The sequence below is a fragment of the Manacus vitellinus genome, unplaced genomic scaffold (assembly GCF_001715985.3).
Source record: "Manacus vitellinus isolate BGI_N305 unplaced genomic scaffold, ASM171598v3 scaffold_18_pilon, whole genome shotgun sequence".
Taxonomy (NCBI): Eukaryota; Metazoa; Chordata; class Aves; order Passeriformes; family Pipridae; genus Manacus; species Manacus vitellinus.
The window spans coordinates 5937481-5960913 of NW_021939324.1; the positions used below are offsets into that span (position 1 = coordinate 5937481).

At 38.7% G+C, this 23433-nt stretch overlaps 1 protein-coding gene across 5 annotated transcripts in view; it reads right to left on the reverse strand.

Annotated features, from left to right (window-relative positions):
• Window positions 1-23433, reverse strand: part of KDM4C (lysine demethylase 4C) — a 260355-nt gene that overhangs the window by 121722 nt on the left and 115200 nt on the right. For all 5 annotated transcript variants that reach the window (XR_003915694.1, XR_003915696.1, XM_029959023.1 and 2 more), the window contains 4 exons: window positions 9101-9294; window positions 5667-5896; window positions 3319-3563; window positions 2046-2157 (listed from right to left, as the gene is read on the reverse strand). Coding sequence is in view for 3 of the 5 variants with exons in the window: in XM_029959023.1 (XP_029814883.1) it covers window positions 2046-2157; window positions 3319-3563; window positions 5667-5896; window positions 9101-9294 (781 nt within the window). In the remaining 2 variants the exon portion in view is untranslated. The remainder of the gene's footprint in view (window positions 1-2045; window positions 2158-3318; window positions 3564-5666; window positions 5897-9100; window positions 9295-23433) is intronic.

Here is a 23433-nt window from a genome sequence, read left to right on the forward strand (position 1 = left end):
AGGAAAGGAAAGGAAAGGGGGAAGGAAAGGCAGAAGGAAAGGGGGAAGGAAAGGCAGAAGGAAAGGTGGAAGGTGGAAGGAAAGGCAGAAGGTGGAAGGAAAGGCAGAAGGCGGAAGGAAAGGCAAGCTTTGTGTCATGGTTTGAGAACCCCAGGATCTAATTCCCTAGTCCAAGCCCCATCCCATGTCTCAACCCAATGTGAGATGGGTTTTCCAGACACCACACAAGACTCAAAATGGGTGAAAGGGAATATATTACTATGACTGTACAAATAAATACTACAATACATTATATACAATCTTGGCTATCTCTACCATGACATAAAAGTATTTACAATGGATCAAATCTCTTCTCCCCTCCAAATAAAAGTCCAGGAGGGAAGAAGGAAAGATCTTTTCCACTCTCAGAGCAGCAATGTCTCTAAGGCAGCAGGCATCTTTTCTTTTCATGCAGCAGCTGTATCTGGATCTCTGCCAGTACACATGAGGGGGTATCCAAGCCCCTCGGCCCGTCGTCTCCAAACGAGGGTCTTCTCTTCCGTGGACTGCATAGCAGGGACAAAACTCGCTTCACCACAGTCATATCATGGAGTGTAAGACCCCCATGAAGGTCCCTTCCTCAGGGGATTCACCCCTGACTCAGAACATCTCGGGCAGCTTTCAGTTGAAGGCCTTTGCCTCAAGAGTTCTATCAGAGCTTCTGTGCTCTGATCTCAGGCTGCTAGCATAGCTTGGTCGCAGAGGCGAGGGGGGGCCAAGATCACCCCCTCCACATTCCATCTGGTTGTCCTGGTTCAGTTTTCTAGGACTCCTGAGCTTCTCAGCTCCTCTCTTTGGTGCATGCTGCACTCTACGACTCCTCTCAAGCCAGAGTCCATCTCCCTCCTCCTAGGAGGGGTCTCAAAGGGATTTTGGGGGATTTTTGGTTTCAGTTCTTACCCTAAAAACTCTGTCTGTAGAGCTTAGGTCTGCTCTCTCTGCTGCTGGCTCTCTTTCTCTTTCTCTCTCTCCTTCCAGGAGTTCTCCCGGTGTTGCTGCCTGCCTGTTGTTGCTGCTTGGTCTTATCTGTTGGCTCTCTGCCATAGCCTCCGGTCAGTGCTGTTTCTGCCACTGCTCCTTCTGCCTACTTACGATGCAGAAAACTCCTTCGGCTTTCAGCTACAGGCACTTAGCTCAGTCTTACACTGTTCCAAGTCCCTGCAGCCCCCAGCCGGAGCAGGGGGGGGGGGGGGGCCAGAGCCCCCCCAGGGGCTCCTGCGCCTTCTGCTCATGGCTTTCACAACATGGCTACTTCTTCTACAACCACTACAACTAACCTTCTCTTCCGTTCTGCTTGTGATACGTTTATATTTTGCAAAACCGCTCATTGGGTAAAACCTCAAAACTTCAAGGGTCACCACCCCCTGGGGTTTTACCATTCTGTAACTTCAGGGGGAAAACTGTTTCCTCTCACCACACTTTGTGACACCAAAACTATAGGGAGATAAATGTTAATTCTTTTCATATGAGACCAAGCAAAAGCTTGGAAATCACAACATATGTAAACACTCTTGATAAGCTTTTGATAATACCAAAAAAAACTAGAGTCTTTTTTCTTGAATTAAAAGTATAGTATCTTAAGACACTGAGAGCTTAAGATGTCCCAAATGTCCAAAGTCTATCAAAAAGGAGACAAGGAAAAGGTAGCTTTAAAGCAGCATAAGGGACTATGACTTACATCCAAGATTCATACTCAAAGGATTCTTATGTCACTTTCATCTATGCTTCCACAATTGAAATCTTGATCTTAAACATAACTGCCTTGAGTTCTAATAAGGAATACACCTTTTTTAAAAGGGTATCTTATTTTTCAGAGCTGTTTACAAAGGTAGATCCAATGTTTTTAGAAGAATTCGAGTGAAAACAGGCAAAACGTAGATGACATGTCTATGGATTCAAATGCTTACTTAATCCATACAGAAAAAAAATTATTTCATCTTGTTTTTCCAAATGCATATAAATATGGTCTCATGAAGACAGAAAAATATACTAAATAATACACTCACCTTCATCACTAGTTGCTTGCTGTTTAACCAAAGTCATGGGAGATCTAGCTGGTGGTTTATTTAGTGGATGACGCCAACTCTTAGATATTTTCTTTCTTGCAACTTCCTCTGACTGAAAAGGAAAAAACATAACTAATTTAGTGTGGAATTCTGCAAAGTTAATTATGATGAACAAAAACATACTTCTGTAAACAAGCACAGACATCAAGTCTGTAAATACTACCACGGTACTTGAAGGACCTTTGGTGTACCAATACTACGTTTGTCTCTAATTCAGACTATATCTTTTAATTTTAAAAGTGCAATCCTTGTCAAACAAATCTTTTCAGGTGTAAGTTACTGCAGCCCTTCCGAACTTACAGAGCATCCATCCTGTTTTGCTCAGGTGATATCTGAGAGGAAGATCAGCCCAAATAATTCTGCAGACCAGAAGTACAATACACCCAACTAACTGTGGCTAGAAAAACAAGGCAGAAGCCGATGGACTTCATTTGGGGAAGACTCCAGAATTCCACAGGAATCAAAAAAAAAAATAAAATCTGGAGTTGAGATAAGAAATTAAGAGTTCTGATAAGTGATTAATGTGTAGGTATGAAGGAATTCCTTCCTCCCTCAAACATTCCTATGCACATTCAGCTTGAAGTTATTCAAGCTTCAAGAACTAAGGCCAACGCTACAAACTCCTGAAGTGCAGCCTTCACAACTCCACATTTGAGTGCCAGTGGGAAAATACCAAAGTAAACCAGCTACTGATGGCACCTGGAGGTGAAAAAAGGCTATGTGTCTGTAGGTGCCCCAAGCAGGAAACATTTTTTAAACCTACTGTTTAAAAACTGAAAATATATATTCCTTTCAATAGCGGAATCTTTTCCTTCAAGTGTTTCTTTTAGATATCTTAAGTCATTTCCAAAATTCAAGAATAGTAAGTAACTGACGCTCACAGCCTTGCTCATATTGGCAGCAAGTGAATATGGGCATAGCTTGAGAATAGCTGCTGACACTTCAGAGTCACAGACATAAAGTGAAATTACTACATGTCTAAAATACAGGGAAAAATATGTCAATAAGCAAGCCTCCAGAAACATTCTGCTTTTGAATCAAAATTCCCACTCTGCCTGAGCTCTTCAAAACATGTACAAATTATCATCTGATTAAAATCATACATATTCTTAAGAGCTTTAATATGGATATCAGGTCTCATTAGAAAAATTCTCATTCATATTTCATTAAATCAAGAATATATTACTATTATGATGTAATTTGCTTCACATACACTACATGTTTCCATGCCATCTTCTTCATCCTTTTTTACAACGGGCACTTCTCCGTGTTCCAAACTACTTCCACAGCTTTCTAGGTTGCTGATATCACCCTCTATCAAGACACTTTCCTGTTTATCTGGATTTTCTGATTCAGCAGTTTGTCCCTCTGCTTTATGGTACGGTATGTCCTCATCTTCCATTTTTGTTTTCTCTTTTACAGGAACAGGGCTCAAAATTGAGTCTGAAGTGAGGCTTCCTATAGATCAAAAATATGATTCGTTAATAAATCCCACTTTACATTACCAAATCGAATTTCACAGCAATCTACACTATTCAAATTCATTCAGTTCCTCATTTAGAAATCATACAGAAAAGCATTTGGTAGAAGGGCATACACAAATGTGGAGTATGAGTTTTATCAAAAAATAAATTAAATGTAAATGGTTTGAGTTTGGAGTATGAAATGTAGTTTTAATCATTTAATCAGTATTTTGCATTTGAATTACAACAGGTCTTCATGTCATACAAAATAATCAATATTCATGTATCTTCTTTATTCTGACAGCCCATATGCACTTTGACTCATTGGGAAAAAAAAACCACAACAACAAAAGTCTGGTATATTGAACTTTATGCCCTGCATTTTATACCTATTATGCCTGCTTTAAAAGTGAAAATAAGCAAGGATTAATGGTTCATAATTATGAAGACATATTTCAAATAGATACCAAGAATATTTTGAAAACAACAGCATCAGTCTAAAAATGCAAAGCAATTAGCATAATTTTATTTTATTTTTTTTTTAAAAAATAGCATAATTGTATATTCCAGTGATGCTGAAGAGTGAAATTGTGTGGATTTTACTTTACAAAAATTCTTCATCTGCTGATGCTTGCATTGGAAAGACAGAACAATGGGCTAGAGAGGTCACTTAAAAAACATATTCCTGAAGAACCCTGTGGTAAACACTGCAGTGAATTCTGATTCAGCAGCACATCCAAGATATTAAACAAAACAGTTTCTGTAAAGTTCCTTCCCATTACTTCTTTACAATGGTTATTGGAACTTGTTTTTCTGAAAATTTTCCTTTTCAGGTCAAATGAATATAATACTCAGTAATAGAAAGCCAATACCAAAATGTAATCTCTGGGTATGAACCATACTGCCTCAACTGAGTATAACGGACATACTGGCCAGAGATAATGCAGAACAAACTACCTTCTTCAACATGAGTACCGGAGTGTCCACCATCATATCTAAAAACGTCCTTTTTCCTAAAAACGTCCAGGCATCAGCCTTTAATAGGACAAAGGAGAGAGGGCAGCTCTCCACTCTACTCCACTTTTTCTTCCCTTGCCAATAAACACAGAATGGCTGCCAACTAAAAACTGTTTTCTGTGTGGTTATGAACATTCCAAAACTTTACTGAAAAGCTGGAGGAAGCTGTAAAGCCAAAGCACCTTTAAATAAAAAGCCCATAAGAACAGCTTTGATAGAGCAGCAAATAATCTTTATCCAGGAATTTCTAAGCCTTCATATTGCAATACTCACTTTGTTATCTTTATGTGAATCAATGTGATTACTACCTCCAAATAAGTATCAACATAACCATTATTATTCACAATAATGGAAATAGTCTCTATATGCAATTCGCAAGTAAATATTCAGTAGCAATATAAAACAAAATGGGACTGCCCACAAACTTAAAATTAAAATTGAAGTTTGCCTTTATCAACAGGAATGCAGAACTACATCTTAACTACAATGAAATGTGAAATACAATAAATTAAGCCCAGAATAAACCAAGCATATTCATATAAAAAAAGTTGGGGGAGAGAAAAAAAAATCTTTGGTTTTCCAAGGCCTTTATAACTTGCACTGTCAGATAGCTCAACAGGATGTAAAAAGAAACTGGAGTCTCAAAACAGAACATTTTTGTGTACAGGTAAAGACCACTTCTACTATGCAGGTTCATACATGTAAATACATGTAGCATATTGGCAAGTATATATGTTCTCTACTGTTTGAATAGTGTTCGGACATTTTGTATCATTTCCATATCAAAAAGATTTTGCTCTAAAATGTATGAGTCCACTAAAGAAATAAAATTTACAAATCCTCATTCTTTTTGTTCCTTTAAAAACACTTTATTAAAACTTCATACTACTCTCAGCTCAGAATATTAATTTAGGTATTTTCTCATTCTAACTGAATATCATTTTCTCTGCATAACTTTATACATAAGTATTTTAGTATGCTACTCTAGGGAAATACTATGATCTAACATCCACAAATGTGTGGTATTAGAGTATCAACAGCCTACAACTTACATGTGATACGTAATCAGTCCTTATCTCACCTGCAACCTTGACATGATCCAACAAATGTTGATCCAGCTGCATTCTACTACTGTTTTCTTCTTCCCCAGAAGGCACTCCTGTGTTTATCACTCTCCCTTTTTTTTCAGGTTCTTCACTGACCTTGAAGCCAGCAGTAGCTGCTTCAGTCACGATGATTTCTGCATCAGCAGATACTCTCTTGTCCTCTGGAGTTTTAAGCTTTCTAGATCGAGATCTGGGGTGCTGGGAGCTGTTATAAGAGATACTGCTGTCAGAGTTGAAAGTCTATCTCAGATAAGATAAAATATCTACCAATATATATGTCCCTTTCACCTGCTTAAAGTGGTAAAAAACTGACAATTTTTCATCTTTTTGTGTTGAGATGGTGTTACAATTTATTAAGTGATAGATTAACAATTGATTGGATTTAACCTTCTAATCTTTTATCACCATTCTACAGCAAAGTTGTTAAAATTGAAAAGTAAAATAGTCTTTAAGTAACTATTACTTAAACTAGCTTTTTAATAAATCATTCTTTTGAACCTGAAAGAGAACTACCCTTACAGAAGTAATGAAGACAAAGCACTCTCAGTAGTACTAAAATCAGTTGATATTTCCAAGCCCCAATGCTAATAAAACACTCGTCTGAATACCCTATAAAATCAGATCTGTTTGGAAATTTTAGATGCATTTTAACATAAACAACAAGCACCCGAAAAAGGTAAAAATTATGATCACCAAATATTTTGAAAGGCTACAATATCAAGCAATATATCTCAAAATGCTGTGCTAAAAAAAATTGAAATTAAATTTTCAGCATAAGTTTTTGCTCCCTCAGACGTAGAAGTGAAAGCTTAGGGTAGGACAAATGGCAAACCCATCAGAAATTTATGTGCCCAGGATAAATATAACAGAAGATTAGTCCAGTTTCAAATTCAACTATGTGACACAGGAGGAGATTTTAATGTGCTTCATCACACAGCAGGTTTCAAAGCTCATAACACATTAGTGATAAAAGGTAAATTAGGACTTTTATAAAGGTCTTGCATTTAAGACTCTACATATCTCCAGAAAAACATTTTGCTACATTTTATTCTATGTCCATCAATAAGTATCTTTCAACACCCTCTCTATAAAATAGTGATTTACAGAATATTTGCAAAAGCATGAGAAGACCACCAATTCACATTGCAATATAACAGAAAATACTATTACTGTTTACATGGAATCATTAGATGTTATACAGTAGCAAAGTATTTCAGTCATAAATGCCAGAGTTAAGCTCTCCCTATCACTATATTCATGAAGATTCCCATAGGTATTTTTATTTTCACTCTGCTGGAATTTGCATTAATTCTGTAATCAAAATTATGACAATTTCAAGTGATACATTACACTAGAAATGAAGCTGAATAAACATTTTATCCTCCTTCACATTGCACACCGAGCAAAAGCCACTTAAAGATTTAAATAGCATTGGAATTGTGTTTATTAGCTTAATGTGAGATCCTGGATCCAAATCTCACTGAATTATTGATATGGGTTGGAACCAACTCACTTTGGGGGTGGGGGGTGGGGGAGAGGAGGACTAAGTGCATAAATCAGCCCATGTGTTCCTATGATAAAACTTTCAACACAATTATTAGAAAGTATTTTTTTTAGTCAAAATTGGCTACCTGTAAGGGTACTACCAAATAAATCACTCCAGTGCAATTGGGAATTTGCATTTCCACTGTACAATACATACAGGGAAACCTACTACAGGACAAAATGGCGCTCACTTGGCTAAACAACAGAATCACTCTCTCTGTGAGTGCAGGTTAGTATTATACTAAGAAATTGGCTGTTCAGCTGCTTCACTAATTGTCTTCAAGAAGTGATTCTACCTCACAAACCACTCCTACCCAGCTATAATGTTTCACTATAGTGAGAGTTGCTCCTTTTCTTTACAGATTGACTTTCCTATCCTTTTCCTCAAAAACTTACAAAGAAAACGAGGAAATTTGGTTTTTTAAGACCAAGTTTAAAAAGTAACTACACACTAAAATGATCTGAAGGAGGAAAAAGGTCTTAAAAATTCAGTATTACCTTCAAACCAGAAAATTGCACTATGCAGTTAAGCAGATACCAATAAAACTGCCCACCTTTGGCTAGAAATTAAGTAGATCTGTATTAGATAATGAAGAAGAAAATCCATAAAGATCCTGTTCCTTAAGACCGGAAAGCACAAGTGTACAAAAAATGTTTGCGCATTGCAAACAAAACCATATTGCATATCAAGAAAATAGCTATGAAACTGCTTTAACAGATCAAAGCTTTTACAGCTTCAATGACAAGCTGAAAAACCTTATTCTCCTAATTTTCTTAGTGGTGTCAGGACCAGCAACTCAGGCCTTTCTCATGCCAGATTATGATCCGCCATTGACTCGTGGCAGACATAGACAGGTTTTGGCTGCAGCACTGTGAGAGTGTGATAAATAGGCAGCCATACTTCCTTGAAGTTAGATGGCAGCGAGGGCTGAGACTTTTACTAGAGACTTCACACAGCTGGTGGGATTCTGCCACAGCTTTATGATAAGTTTTTCCCATTTAATCTTTACCTCAGCTCTTAACAGACTTCTCCCTTGTCTTTTGGTTGCAGTGGTCACTAGAAACAATGGCAACCATCCACACCTTGTAATCTTTACTAAAACACCAATAATCTTCATTAAAGAAATATTCTAAATGCAACACTGGAACACTTCATGTTAATGCTCTCCATGATCATTAACTTCAGCTATGTACATAACTTTTAAGTTGAATTAATTTTTCACAGTCACTCTGAAACAGACTTGCTTATCCCCAAGTTCATCTTAATAGAGAAAACAGAAAAAATAATTTTCATCTAAAGTAAATGAATTCAAAGAAAATATGTGTTGTGGCTTAAGCCCAGCTGAAAGTTAAACTCCATGCAGCCACTACCCTCCCCTCACTCCCTCCTGTGACAGAGAGAGACAGAAAAGGCAGAGATTATGGGTTGAGATAACAATTTACTGGAAACAGTAATGAAATAAGAAAATGAACAGTAAGAGCAACAATACTAATAACAAAAGTGTATAAAAGAGGGTGATTACATGCAAAATGCTCATGGAGTCCAACCGACACAGCCTGGTGCCACGCAGCTGAGACAAAGAACACTATGGTCTCTGGGCCCTCCGCACACACCACATCCCCTTCCTTCTCCAAAGTGAGAATCCCTTAAATTCTGCCCTGGAGCGGTGACATGAGTGGTATAGAAAACTAACCTAGGCACACCCACACGGATCCAGGCTCCACTCCCTCATGGCTACCACAAGAAAATTTACTCTGTCCTGACTAAAACTAGGACAACATCAAAGAAAGTTGCCGAAAGAAAACAAAAAGAAACTGGCATCATATTAAAGATGATTAAATAAAGGGTAAAGAAACCAAATACCTCTTTGGAAAGCTCTGTATTTTCTTTCTTCTCTGTAGCCAGGTCCTTATTTCAGGTGTTGATTCAGGTGTTGGTTTCGTATGATCAATGGTATATAAATCCTTGCCTTTTTTCCACAGCCGGTACCTATCTGGTTGAAACTTCCTCACAAAGATATCCATGGATATTGACACCATGTCTTTCCTACAAGTGCACTGCAAGAGAAGACAGGAATTTGTAGGTGACACGTAATGGAATATGCCACAGTTGTAGTTTAAAAAGTCCTGAATAAAAATCCCACATGTGGAAGCCAATTCTACTTTAATCAAAATTTTCCTTTTTTTCTTCTTCTCAATTTTCAGGGGGAAAGGATTATTCAAGAGAATACAGTATCTGAACAATGCGTCACACTAGGATTCCACTGTTTCATTAATTCCTACAGTTAAGACCAAAAAGAAACTATAGCATTTCTTTCTGCTCTATTAGTTGTTTTTTATAGTTTTAAGCAAACTACCATGTTGAATCCCGAGACTGCATGTATCTTAAGTGACATCACAATACTATTTTTAAAAATAACTCATGTAGTGTCCACTTGACCCAAAGGTCTTTACAGGAACACACAGTTCCAGCACGGAACTCTTCAAAACATAAATACATACAAGTACCACATCAAGTTACAGTTTTGCCCATTTTTTTTTACAAAGAGAAAAAAAGAAGCAAGAGAGAGAAGCATTACGTCTAAGGCCTAGAAGGGTGTTCTATAACTGTGTAATCTGATCTATTGTGCAATGCAGTCTCATGCAGTACTTTCTTCATCAACTTTACTCTAGTCTCTGACTTTGGTCCCTCAAAGAATTTTTGCATTGTTTTTCTTTCCAAATTATGCAGGTGAGTGGAATATATTTGACCTATTTGAATAAAATCTCAATAGTCATGAAATGCAAAGGAGGAGCCTTCATTTGGAATACTGCAGATTCTGAGTTAATTTTCAGACGAAAGTTACTGTACGTAGTACCTCAAAAAACTTAAAAGTAGGAGACTGCACTGAGTAAATCGACATGCTTACAGCACATAAACTATCATAGTGGATTAACCCTGTTTGACTGCCAGGTGTTCATCAACTTGCTCTCTCATTTCTCCTCAGATGTCCCCCAGGACAGAGAGAGAAAATAAGACTCGGGGGAATTACATTAACTTATTGTAAATTAATAAGAGACAGTGAGAAATGAGAGCAAAACTAAACCCAGCTTCCCTCATGCCTGTCTTTCCCAGGCTTTACTTCACTCCTGACTCTGGTGTCTGCAGGGATGTTTCTTTCACATTTTTCTCACTCCTTTCTCTCACAGCTGCTGCACAGTGATTTTTATTCTTTCTAAATTTGCTATCACATGAATGCCACCACAGTTCCTGACAGGCTCAGCTTTGGGTAGCAGCAGGTTCATTCTGGAGTCAGCCAGATCTGGCTTTGTCCAGTCTGCGGACAGCTCCTGATCTGTTCTGCTATTAGCCACAGCTGCAGCACCCCTACACTACCAAAACATTACCACATAAACCTAAGCACAATTTTTTCAGATTAAAAGCAAATTAACTGGCTAAAACATACAGTCTTAAATGGAAAAACTTTTAAAGAACTTTGCTATAGCTGAATAAAGCTTACACTGCAAAGCTGAGACAGTATTTTCTTTCAGGTAAACAGAGACGTATAGAAAAACCTGGTAAATGTACAGCCTGGCTTTATGGTTTACTACTACTAGTTGTTGGGTTTTTTTTAAACAAGGAGGGTGTTTAATCATAGAAAAGCTGGAACACACAAAGGACTGGATGCAACTTTTGTACTAGTTAGATTTCTGTGCACTGAATGCAAATTTCTTTATCTGCTACTTCCATCTATCATTTCTAGCTTACCCTTCCTCCTCTTGAAATTCATAAGATACATAATGAAAAGGCATCTGAGATGTATAAAAAATGCTTGCATTCCTTTCAATATGTCAACATCAATATGCTGCATATTCACAACACTGCCATCTAATGGGAGATGGAATGGAAAGAAGTAAAAAAAAATCAACATAGAAACTGTAATTTTATGCAGCTGTCTTTAATTATAGTTTTTACCCAACATACCACCAGAATTTTCCCTTTTCAAACAACATGAATATACATACCTATAAAAACTCTCTGTAAAAAACTTAAACATATTTGAAATAGCATGTCTCTTTCAGAGAGTCCTTGATCAGTCACAATGAACAGTAACAAAAAAGCAATTAAGACATTGGAAAAGTGCATAGAAGTCCACTGTAATCTTTTTAACATTTAAAAACTGAAATTGTAACACAAAGACAAGGAACACTGGATTTTCTCTTCCTTTTACATACAAAATCTTTTCACATTTAAACCCTGCTGCTACAGTCTGATAAAAAATGATTATTAAAGCAAAAATTTTGCTGTTAAACATCAAGATTTCCACTGCCTTGGAAGAAAAAGGATTCTTAAGTCAGCATTGAAGCATTAAGGAAGAAAATACATCAAGAAATAAAATAGATTGTATGATGGAATGTTAATAATATATGAAAAGACTTAAAATAAATCATATCTAAATGAGACACAGAATTTCTATCTTTCAGTAATCTTTGATCAGTTTCCACTACATTTTAATATAACTACTGCTAAAGATTTAAAAAACCCAGGCAGGTATTAGAAATATAGTAGAATTTCTTAGAAGCTTTAAAACTTTTAAAAACATACACTTCAGAATAAAAAGCAATAGAGAAACATCATGCGCAACAGTACCACCGCATGCCTGAAAATAAAGACAAGCTTCTCAGTGCTAAAGGGTGGAAATACTTGGAAGTATCATATCAGACAACAACAGCAGATATGTTCTGAAAACAATTTCTACTCATATTCCCCAGAATGATTCAATTAAAAAAAAAAAAAACAACCACAGAAAAAACCACTATTGCTTTGATAAATAGTCTGCAGGATCTTTTATTCTTTGGTGGTGATGATGGTTTTTACTGTTTTTTCTTCATTTCTCATTTGACTGGCTTGGAGCTGGCAGTTAAATGGTTTCCTGCTCCAGAGATAAGAAAGTGACTGAAAGATTCTTTCTAAAACAAAACTAAATATTATTCTGCTAAAGAAACCTCTTGGGACAGGTTTCACAAAGTGAACATACCAATGTCTACTAACATACTCACAGCAATACTTCCATGAATCACAGTAATTTTGGAAACATCTTTTAATACTTTTTTTAAAAGTAAATTCAAAATCAAAGTAGTTGGACTGCCATGTAAAATGCAGCTGATTGCCATAGCTAAATGACAGAATCTTTGTACAGGAAACAATTAGTTTCTATATGCAATAGAACTAGTCTGATACTTATTCTACAATCAGAATACTTAAGAGAACAGAACTCCTTCCCAATTCTTACTATTAAATTCTTACTATTAACATCATTGATGACACGGTTACAATAATTCTTATTTATCCTGCCATAAAGATACAACTTGGCAGTAAGTAACTCAACTAAAATTTATCAGTAGCTGCAAACCTTTACAGAATGAATTGGAAGAAAAGTTTCGGCAACTTTAACTAATTGGCATAACTATATGTGAGATATATTTGTGATTTGAGAAAATTACCCAGGAGATACATACTCAGACAAATGAATTTTTTTAAATACCTGCTACTCGTGAATGAAAAAAGAATAATTATATTGTACTAAAAAAAAAAAAGTTTAATTCTCCCCATTTGAGACTCTGATTTAGGAAAGTACGAAGAAGTATAAAATAAGCTTCTAGACTTATTTTAAAATACCTGAAATATCTAAAAACAGTCCCTAAAAAACATTTTATATCATCAAGAACCAAGTACATGCCTTACAGGTCTTTCCAACTTTTCATCACTATTATTAAACTCTTTCGTCAAACAGAATCACTAGATTTTTAAAACTGACATAAAAATACTCCATCTATAGAGAATATCATGTTTTGCTGCAACAGAAAGTAAAAAGAGGGTTTATTTTATTATTTGACTAGTAGAAGGGCAGTAGTGCTTCTTAGTACCATAGTTTTAAGCACAGAAATGCATATCCAGAGTCAAGCCTTTATGATTTGCATTTTTCTCTTTTAGTTCAATGAAGTTATACCTGTGATGTGAACTTATGTCTTTATCCACAAAACCATCTTCTTCACCAAAACATTAGTTGTTATACTACAATATTACAATATTTAACACACTAAGGTTGAAATATCTGAAGGATTTTGGACATTTTGCACTAAGTATTGGATCTTGTTAATTAAAATATGATTTTCACCATATCTGAAATCTATTTTAGTTAAAAGTCTTCCAAAGTATTAATCTGAAGATGATTAGTAGTACTTCATTAGGTTAATTTTTTTTTTCACTTACATAATTATTTCAGAAAAAAAAGCACCACCTAAAGTCTTTCTGCACACCTGTGGAACAGCATGGGGAGACTAACAGTCAAGGGAAATCATGAAAAGTTCTGTTCTTTATAAAGAGAGAATGGATATTTACAAAACATATAAGAAAGCAACAAATTAGCAGGATGAGGCAACTATTAGGCTGGTAATCTTCTTTAAAAGCTATATAAATCTCAATCCACAAAGCATACTCTAAAAATTATTTAATCAAGCTATTTTTCAGTGACCATCGTTCCTAACTGTTTATAATGACTAAAGCTTTCTTCACAGTACAGCAGCAATGATGTATTGGAGATAAACATTTTAAACAATTTAGATTCCTCTTACCAGCTAAACTTAAACGGCACAATAATGGACTATTTCATGCACTATATTCCACTCTGCTTGCAATATTTTAAATGAATAATCTTCAAACATTTAAAAAATTGCTTCTTTTAATAAACATTTTAAAGGTGCTATAATGGGAACTGCTTCCTGTGGACTACCCACAGAAGAAGTCCTTGATAGGCACTGTTTGTTAGGAGGACAGGAATTAATAAATCCTGGTAACAACAACTCTTCTTTGCTATGGAGTTGGGCTGTAATATATTTTCACACTGACTTCTGGCAACTTGTAGGCAGTGTTGCAGACATCTTTGGTATCAGTTAACCATCTGTGCAAGCTTCAAGAAAGCAAGCCTTTCTTTGGTAAATCAGAGAGAGTACACTCACTTTCCCCTGACACCTCCAGTCACACATAACCAAAATACAAATTCAAAACACCACTCTTGAAGGTTCTTTTTATAGAATAGAAAAAAAAATTAATAAATTCATTGTTTGTACTTATATATGCAAAAGTAAATAGTCTGGAACATTATTTAAATAGTTCAATATTTATATAGTGACTCCTATTTCTAATTTATTTTGCACTTACACATGATGCCACCTACACATTCCTACAAAAAAAGACTTGGTTTATATTATGTAGAACTGATTCCATCAGCATCAGTTGTCATTGGAAAAATGTGGCCAGTTTCCTGCAATTCCTTTGAAAGCTGGGCAACAGAAACAGTATGACAAGACACAGCTGAATGAACCCCATCTCTTCTTAAATGCTCCACCTCACAGCCTTTCTTTATCCTTTACTGATGTCTTTCATGGCACAACTCTTACCCCTTAAAAGATTTAGTTATTAGCTATTAACCTTTTTCTCTTCATTCTGATTTTAGTCTGAATTCTTTTCCTCTTGCACTCACACTCACTTCTCTGGCCATCCCTGGAATGGGATATATAGAACATAAAACCTTTGCCTGGAGCCTTTACCTCTCTGCTGTGGGTCAACTGGCCCTACTCCATCCTTCTCTTAGCTCTCTATTGTTTCCTTTCTTAATACCTTTGGACTGCATTTCCCTCTACACAGAAAACAAGAGCTTTATCCCCTACCTTGAATTGCCTACCAACTCCCATATTTTCAAATGGAATGATTATGAACACATGAAATTAGAATCTATTTTAAAGAAATTAATGTCCATCCACAGCAGATCAGAATTAACCAATTCTATAATAGCTCCTAAAATAAGAAAGCAAACAGTCTGTGCAATAAAATATAAATATATATAATACATAAAATTATAAACAATTACTTGTAGTTGTGCAATACCTAATACTGACAAATGGCCATGTCACTGTTCATCTTGTTCACACAAATTTTACAGTAATTATCATGGATTTACTTACAGAAAGCTTAGTACTATCAAATGTTAAAAAAAGGAATTCACAAATGACCCAACTACAACAATTCCTATAAATTGCATATATTCTTAGCTCATTAGTTGCAGCAAAGGGATAGTAGTAACATATTGCAGGTAAGATGTTAATATAACAGGAAACCTAGCTCCTTCTCTTTTCTCATAAAATCAAAAGAAAATCAGTAAGTTATCAATTTTAAAATTCTATTCCAACATACCAGCTGGGGAAAAACATAAAAATTAGAACTTCACATATTGTAGATTAAAAGGGATTCTGGGAAGACAGACACCTGGTATGAGTAAATAGGCTGAGGAATATTTCTCTTATTTTGGATAGCTATTTATCAGTTAAAATAAACTGTTACCTCCACTGGATTATTTAAGACTATTTTCTGGCAAAATTAGTCTACCTGTGTATCACTACTAACAGTGCCAGCTAGTAGTGATACAGTAACTAATTCCAGCAAGTCAAATTACTGTCACGACTTAGAGAAGTCTTTTTTAAATTCAGGCTTGGATTTCATGATAATTGAAGATTCATGGTAACATAACCAAATAAGCACATAGAATTTTTTTTCCACTACAACTCAAATTTTACAGAGCTCCAAATCTAGCTGCTACTACTAAAAAATATGGTTGCATTTACATATGATAATGCTTACAGACAAATCATGTTGAAAACTAAAAACTATTACTGTATAAAACCTTAGAACTGCTGAGCATTTCTCAATGTTGCTTCTTAAGCACAGCACAGCAAATTGAGTCCTCATATTAATAAAATTACAAATTATTTTTTAAAGTTCAGAAAATATTTTTTCTAAACATTTTGAAGATGTTCTAATATTTCATATCACATTTTTCTCAGATTTCACCTTTTAGCATCTAGATCATTGTATTAGGGGATGTTTAAGCCAGCAAACTAATGTTATCAATGGTAAATCACAGTACATAATGACTTCTGCCCAGGGGAAGGAGAAGAATGAGATGAAATTCCAATCAGAGAGAAAAGCTCTGGTCAAGTCTCATGTGAAGCATATAAAGCACCTTCATATTCAATGCTTCTGTAAGGCATATGATAAATATTTGCAAAAGCTTGGCTCATTTTTTCCATGACTTAGATGCCCAAAATTCATCAGTCATATGCATCTTTGTAGCTTCTGTAAATGCTGAGTTTATCAGCAGGCTGAATGAACCACTATTTCTTTATATATCGATAACCTCCTTGCTCCAACTGTTAAGTACTGAAATTGTTAAGTAACTGAAAATTCACAGAGGATAAGGCCTACAAAAATTAACATCAACCAGATTTATTCTAAATTCTCACTCTACTGAATCAGTTTTTGGACAAGATAACTCCTAAAATCCAGTTTCATTTGTACTTTTGCTCAGCAAAGCAGAACAATATTTAGAAAACATATATACCTTCCAACAGATAATGAAAAAATGTGTAGCTTATATACCTTCATTCCAGGAATTTCACAATGCTTTGCAAATATTAGTGTTTCTTCCTGATAACAGAGAAGAAGAAACCAGACCAAAGAAAGGCTTATTTGTCATGGTCACAAGGCAAGCCACAGTCAGAACTGATAGGAATATATTTGATTTTCAGTTCCCTGTTTCAGATATTAGACCCGATTTCTAAACTGAAGATAATGATTTTCCCAGCCCTTAAAATAATTTTTTCCAAGGCTCTCCTATTATTCAAATTCTATTACAGAGAGAGAAAAAAGGAGAGCAGAAAAATATCAGTGAAAATTATATGGTCCTATTATGTATTTTAAAAGGTAATAAAACCTCACAAATTTCTAATAATTTGCAGCTATCTATTTATGTAGCCTACCCCTTGACAGAAGATGGAAATGAACTAGTTATGTAATGTTCTACCACTATTTAAATCCAAACTAAGTAAGCAACAAAGCATTGTGATATTTAAAAAAAAAAACCTAAACAAAAAAAAACTCACAAAAATAAACAAACAACAACAAAAACCTAACCATTCCTCCAACCCTAAAAAAGAAAAAACACAGGCAAGCAAATTTGCCAGAAACAATACAAAAAAAAAGGACCCAATTAGAAGGAACTTGAAAAGGAAAGAAGAGTTTCTGTCAGTGTTAAGTAAACCAAGTGGCTCAGAACAATGCTGTGTTGAGGCTGTTTTGACACTTTAGGAAGGGAGGCTTTGAGACACCGATTGTCTAGGTTTGGGAAGGTAGTAGAGAAAGTAGCAGATAATGTCAATAAGACAGAAACAGCAGAATCCTCTACCATTTTTCACTCTAATAAATAAAAACTGCTTTTTCCAGTGACGACGCTGACAAAGTCTTGCTATAAGCCATCTTTCAGGCCTATGAAACAACCTCCTCGAATGTTCCTATCAGGGTACTGAAGTGGCAGGTTGAGCACAAAAACAGTAACGGCACTTAAAGAACTGAAATCTACTCACAACCAAACTATAATGGCTACTATCTTAGAACACGAGGGTCAACTATTAAAATTACTCAATTATATAACATGCCAAAATATAAATCAAAGAAGTGAAAACAGAGCATTATGCATTTCACCTACCACAGAGAGGAAAGAGTAACTGAACCAAAGAAAAATTCACTGCAGGGAGTATGCATTCAAAATAAAGTGAAGCTACCCCTAGACATTTCTGGAAGAAATGGAGTATGTTTCTGTTGACTAAAGCTCTCAAACAAAAAACCAGACTCACCGACGCAAAGCAAAGTCCCTTTTAGCAAGCACTCGGTTATCAACAAATACATCATTGTCACTGAAGATCCTAGAGAAACATCTGCCAATAGTCATGGAAAATTGAACCCATTCCTAGAAAATATGAGTTTCCAACTAACAAATATGATAGACAAACAGAAAGGCTCAGTGTAAACAGAGACTGCATTCAATTTAAACTCCTAATGAAAAAAATGACAGACCATTCAAAGCAACGGAATTTCCTTTCACTCAAGCGAAGAAAAACATGAAGGAAAAATGAAGAAGAAAAATGATAATGTATGTAGGCGTTTCCCTTTCCTTCTTTTTGTCAAACCACTTTTTAATCAGGGTTTTTTTTAATTCTCTAACCCGAGTTTCTATCATAAAGCTTTTATGAAAATGTTTTTAAATCATTCTGATTATTATTAACTGTCACCAAGTGTCAGAGACTGAAATGGCTAATGATTTATGCATTCTAGGAGACTTGCAGGATTTTGACTTTTGCATTATACCTCGGATGGACAGTTGGGCCTGTCCCTCCCTCCAGTGAAGAGCCAAGTTTGCAGGCTTTTGACTGTTTCATTATACCTCTGAGGGGCAATTGAAGGTGTCAAGCCCTGAAAAGGCAGGATCTCTGATGGTCCATCAAAACCCATCCCCCTCTCTGCCAATCTAAAACGGCGGGAACCAGACCAGACACAGAAACTCTGCGCAGGGCCCAGGGAGAGTTTTTGGAGGCTCGAGGCATGGCCGGTGAACACTAACCATGGATATAATAACTCATAACTTCTTGGAGTGTGGGGGCTTCCCTCCTTCACCCCCAGCAGATCAAGGCCACCACTTCAACTGACAGACACGGAAGCGGCAACTACCAAGTGTCATCGCTGGACCCCGTGGGCGGTGACTGTATACATCTGTCCACTCTCAGCTTTTCTTTTTCCTTACTCTCCCTTACTCTTATCCTATCTGTCTCTCCCCTATGCATTTTCTCCCCCCTCCAAAGATTATTCCCCCAAAGGTTATCTCTATGCCACATTGTTATACGACAACACCCACAATGCTAGCATACCTGTTGATACAGAATTGTTAAAATAAACCTCACCAATATATGTTTTCAGACACCGATTATTCAGTGTCTTTTCACTCTAATCCACCCCAAGGGAATTATTGATAAAAACCTGGGTTATTTCCCCCCTCCCTTTTTCTGGGGTGAGTCCTAACACCAAGCTAGAGCTGTGCTGTGTGCTACCTGCAGTTTTATCATCTTTAACGTAAATCTTTATCGCAAAAGATGTGCTTTAATTTTAAATGAGCTAAGACAAATTTGCTGCCTCAATGTAAAGTCCTGCAAGACACAGGACACAGCCTGCTTTTATCATCATTTAGGTAGTATGTTAAAAATGCCTTGTCTCAAACAGGGTTTACATTTAGATGGTCAAATTTTGGTGCTTCTTCTTAACACAAAATGCATTATTTTCTTAATGAAGACAGTCTCACTCATCAAAGATTGCATTATCAATACATCTATATTTATCTCTATATATATACATGTCTATTTATCTATATACAATATATCAGAGAGCAATGACATACTTGTACAATTGCTTTGTTTCACCCTGCAGAGAATATAACTGGATCCGAAACTCCCCCACCATTTTGCCTATGAGAAGAATGAAAAATAAATTCTGCATTCTTGTTCCTCTTTCCTCTGGTCTCCCTCAAGGAAAAAGATAGTACTTCCCCACCTTATTGCAGGGAAATCTTTTAATCTAGATATTCTTACTACTGCCTTATCGCTAGCATTTTCCAAAACAACCATTTTCTTTTAATAATTTAATTTAAATGGCTGCAGAAATATGCCAAAAAGGAACCTCATACAGGTCAGAAAAAGAAAATGCTGAATGCTGAATCTGAGGAGGAATAACCTCGTGCACCAACACGTGGGGCAGCTGGGCAGGCAGTGGCCTGGCAGAGAAGGCCCCGGGCGGCTGAGAGACACCGGGTGGGACATGGGCCAGCTGTGTGTCCCTGCCCTCGGCCTCACCAGGCCTCACCTGGAGCGCTGTGCCTGCTCTGGGCTCTCCAGTCCAAGAGAGATGAGGAACTACTGGAGAGAGCCCAGGGAAGGGCCACAAACACGGTGAAGGAACTGGAATTTCTCTCCCATGAGGAAAAGCTGCGAGAGCTGAGATAGTTCAGCCTGGAGAAGGTGCAGGGACACCAGACTCTCACCACAGGGCCTGACAAGTCTAAGGTTAAACTGGGGGCTTTAAGGCCACCAAAAGTGGCTGACATGCCATGAAACAGGGGCTTTCCCCCTCTGGGGTGTTCGCTGTCCTCACTAGGCAACAGCCGGGGTGCCACAGGCTCCTGCAGTCGGCACATTTGGCCCTGGCCTCCTGCAAGTGCCACACGCAGTGTGTGACCTCCAGCAGGACCGTGGCCCTGCGCTGGCAGTGCTGCCACTGTGCAGAGACGTGGCCTGTGCGGGGGCTGCGGGTCCTGCATGGGGCTGTCCCAGCACCTCAGCTTGAGGAGGGCACCACTGAGGGCTCCCAGACAGCTCCTCCTTCCCTGACCGCCTCCTGCAGGTACCCTGTGCCAGCCTGAGTTCAGCTGGCTGTCCCGGGGGCAGTGCCAAGTGGGAGGTTTGTCCTGGAAGGGGGGCAGCGTGCCTGGGGCAGCAGAGGGGGCAGGCACATGTGGAAGGCAGCTGTGGGGCTGGTGGTCACTTTTGGGCCTGCAAGGAGACTGTGGGAGGCCTTTGTCTCCCCTCTCTCCCCACTCTCTGGGGCCTTCTCTGCTGTTCCGTTCCTGGCGCCAGAGAAGCTCAGGCACTGTGCACGTGTCTTGGCAGAACATGGCACCGGGAGCCGAAGAGGCTCTGCAGGAGAGAGGCTCGGCCACGACGGCCGGTACGAGCCAGAGGCAGTGGGAGGCAGTGGCAGAAGGCCTGTGCCCCATCTGCCTGGACAACATGGATGACACAGCCCACATCATCCCCTGCCTGCACACCTTCTGCTTCGGCTGCATCCAGCAGTGGGCTGCCGTGCACGCCGTGTGCCCGCTCTGCCGGCAGCACTTCAGCCGCATCCTGCACATGGTGAGAGCGGACGACGACTACCAGGAGTGCGTGGTTGCCTCGTCCTCCCGCCAGCAGAGTCCCGCAGCCAGACAGAGGGTGCGCAGCAGATCCCCACAGTGGCGCTACCACCTGCGCCCACGGCCCAACAACAATCCCACTGCTGGGAGAAGGGGGCCGGCAGGGAGGGACTAAGGGAGGGCTCCAAGGAACTCCGACACCTCTGCCCCACAGACTGCAGGGGGATGCTAAGCCAGCCCTGCCGATGGACCTGTCATCCACTTGGACTTGCTGAGAGCGCAGCTTATGGCCTTCATGCCACGTGAATGAACACCCAGAATCTTTCCAGAGCGTGCATCTTTCCAAACCATTTGGTACACTGCACATGAACCCACTAATTACAGGGAGGTGTAATTTTATCTCTCTCTTTTTTATTACTATTATTATTCTTCACCGTAGTATTGTTATTATTAAAATTATTAAAGTGTTCTTACCTTAACCCACAAGGTTTATCCTTTTCTTTCCAATTATCCTCCCCAATGGGGCGGGGGTGGCAAGCAGCTGCATGGAATTGGTTGCTGGCTGGGGTTCTCTAATTTGATGTACTGGTGCTGGAAAATTATTGGCTTCATTGCCACTGAACAAAGATCCAAAGCTTTTCAGAGCATGATTCTCTGAAAATCAAAGCAAGCCACTGCAGGCAATGCTTTCTAGCCCTGTCTCAAGAGTGTAGGAAAACAAAAGGGGAAATTGTCTGGAGTGTACCATAAACTACTTTATTAAAAATGCTGCAACAGAGCCCCTTTGGCCCACACTCTCCCAGCCTTGCCCCTCCAAGCACCAGAGCATGGTTGTCTAAGCCCTGTGGCCATGAGCCAGGCCACCTGACCTGAAGCAAAGCCAGGTCCATGGACACAGGCCATGCTGACAACCCTCTCCCTGCTGGTACCTCTACACCCAAATGGCTCCAGTCATCCACCTGCCACAGCCCTCTGAGCCTTCCTCTGCCACTTCTCTACAGCAGCAGCCTGGCTCCTCCAGTCCCAAATCCCATGGCCATGGCAGGAATGCAAGATAAGATATCCTGGTGTTCTGGGGACAGGCTTCACAGAAGACACTTCCGGGGAATGATCTGCACACCTTGGCTTGGTCTTTGTCAGACAGCAAAGCTCTAAACTCTGAGCATCCTGGGCCTTCGGGAGCCAGTCAAGGAGCAGACTGCAATGCAAACATAGCATATTTTTGCATCCGCCCCATCCCCACTCTTGCTGAGCCCTTCCCAGTCCCTTGCTTTTAATCCTTTCCTCAGACACACCAGAACCAGCCTTGAACCTTTGCACAAGCTCTGCAACAACCCCCCTTGTAGAGTCTGAGCAGCTCCATAGATTCTTGCCCAACATCCCACACGGGTCCCCCCAGTCCTGCTGGCAGAGACTCCCACAGCCAGAGAAGCTCCTGTGCTGTTTTCCTGTGGGATCCATCTCAGATCTGCAAGAAGGGGCCTGGAGGTCCTGGGGACACCAACATGCAAACAGCACTGTCAGTGTGCCCTGTCAGTTGGCACAGAAGGCAAACTGCCTCCTGGGGGACACTGGGAAGAGGAGTGCTGCCAGCATTCCCCCCTCTCCTCAGCCTTGAGAGGCTGCACCTGGAGTGCTGTGCCCAGCTCTGGGTTCTCCAGTCCAAGAGAGACAAGGAGCTACTAGAGAGAGCCCAGGGAAAGCCCACGAACACAGTGAAGGAACTGAAGTCTTTCCCCTATAAGGAAAAGCCAAGAGAACTCAATTCAGAGAAAGTGCAGAGGGATCTCACCACTGTTTGTAAATATCAGGTGAAGGGAGTAAAGAAGAGGAAGCTTGACTCCTCTTGATGGTGCCCAGTGACAGAAAAAGAGGCAATGAGTACACAGTGAAATTCCATTTAAGTATGAATTTTTTACTGCAGTGGTGGTCTTGGACTGGGAAAATTGTCTATACATTTAATCACAATCACTAGCTTTCAGTATCAAGAAGAAAATGGAAGCAGAAGGTAACCTTCGTTCCTCTACCACCTCACTAGGTACACAGCTGTGCAATTAACCTGTCAAAATAAGGCAGGAACCAACTACTGGGCCCCTTACACTTCTAACAAAACTTCTGATAAAGTTACCACTAATCACAGATTAACAACTGTAAAATATGTGTGAAAAATGCATTACAACATAGAACAAAGCCAGATTACAGTTCTTGGATGGCACGATGAATGTACACATGAAGGTCTTGACAGAGATGATGACCAATATTCCTCTTATCTCAGATAATTTACCATGCCCAAGAACTGGGAAAACAAACATTACTTCACTATGAAGTTTTTCAGAGAACAGCAAAAAGAAAACACACTAACTCTGCC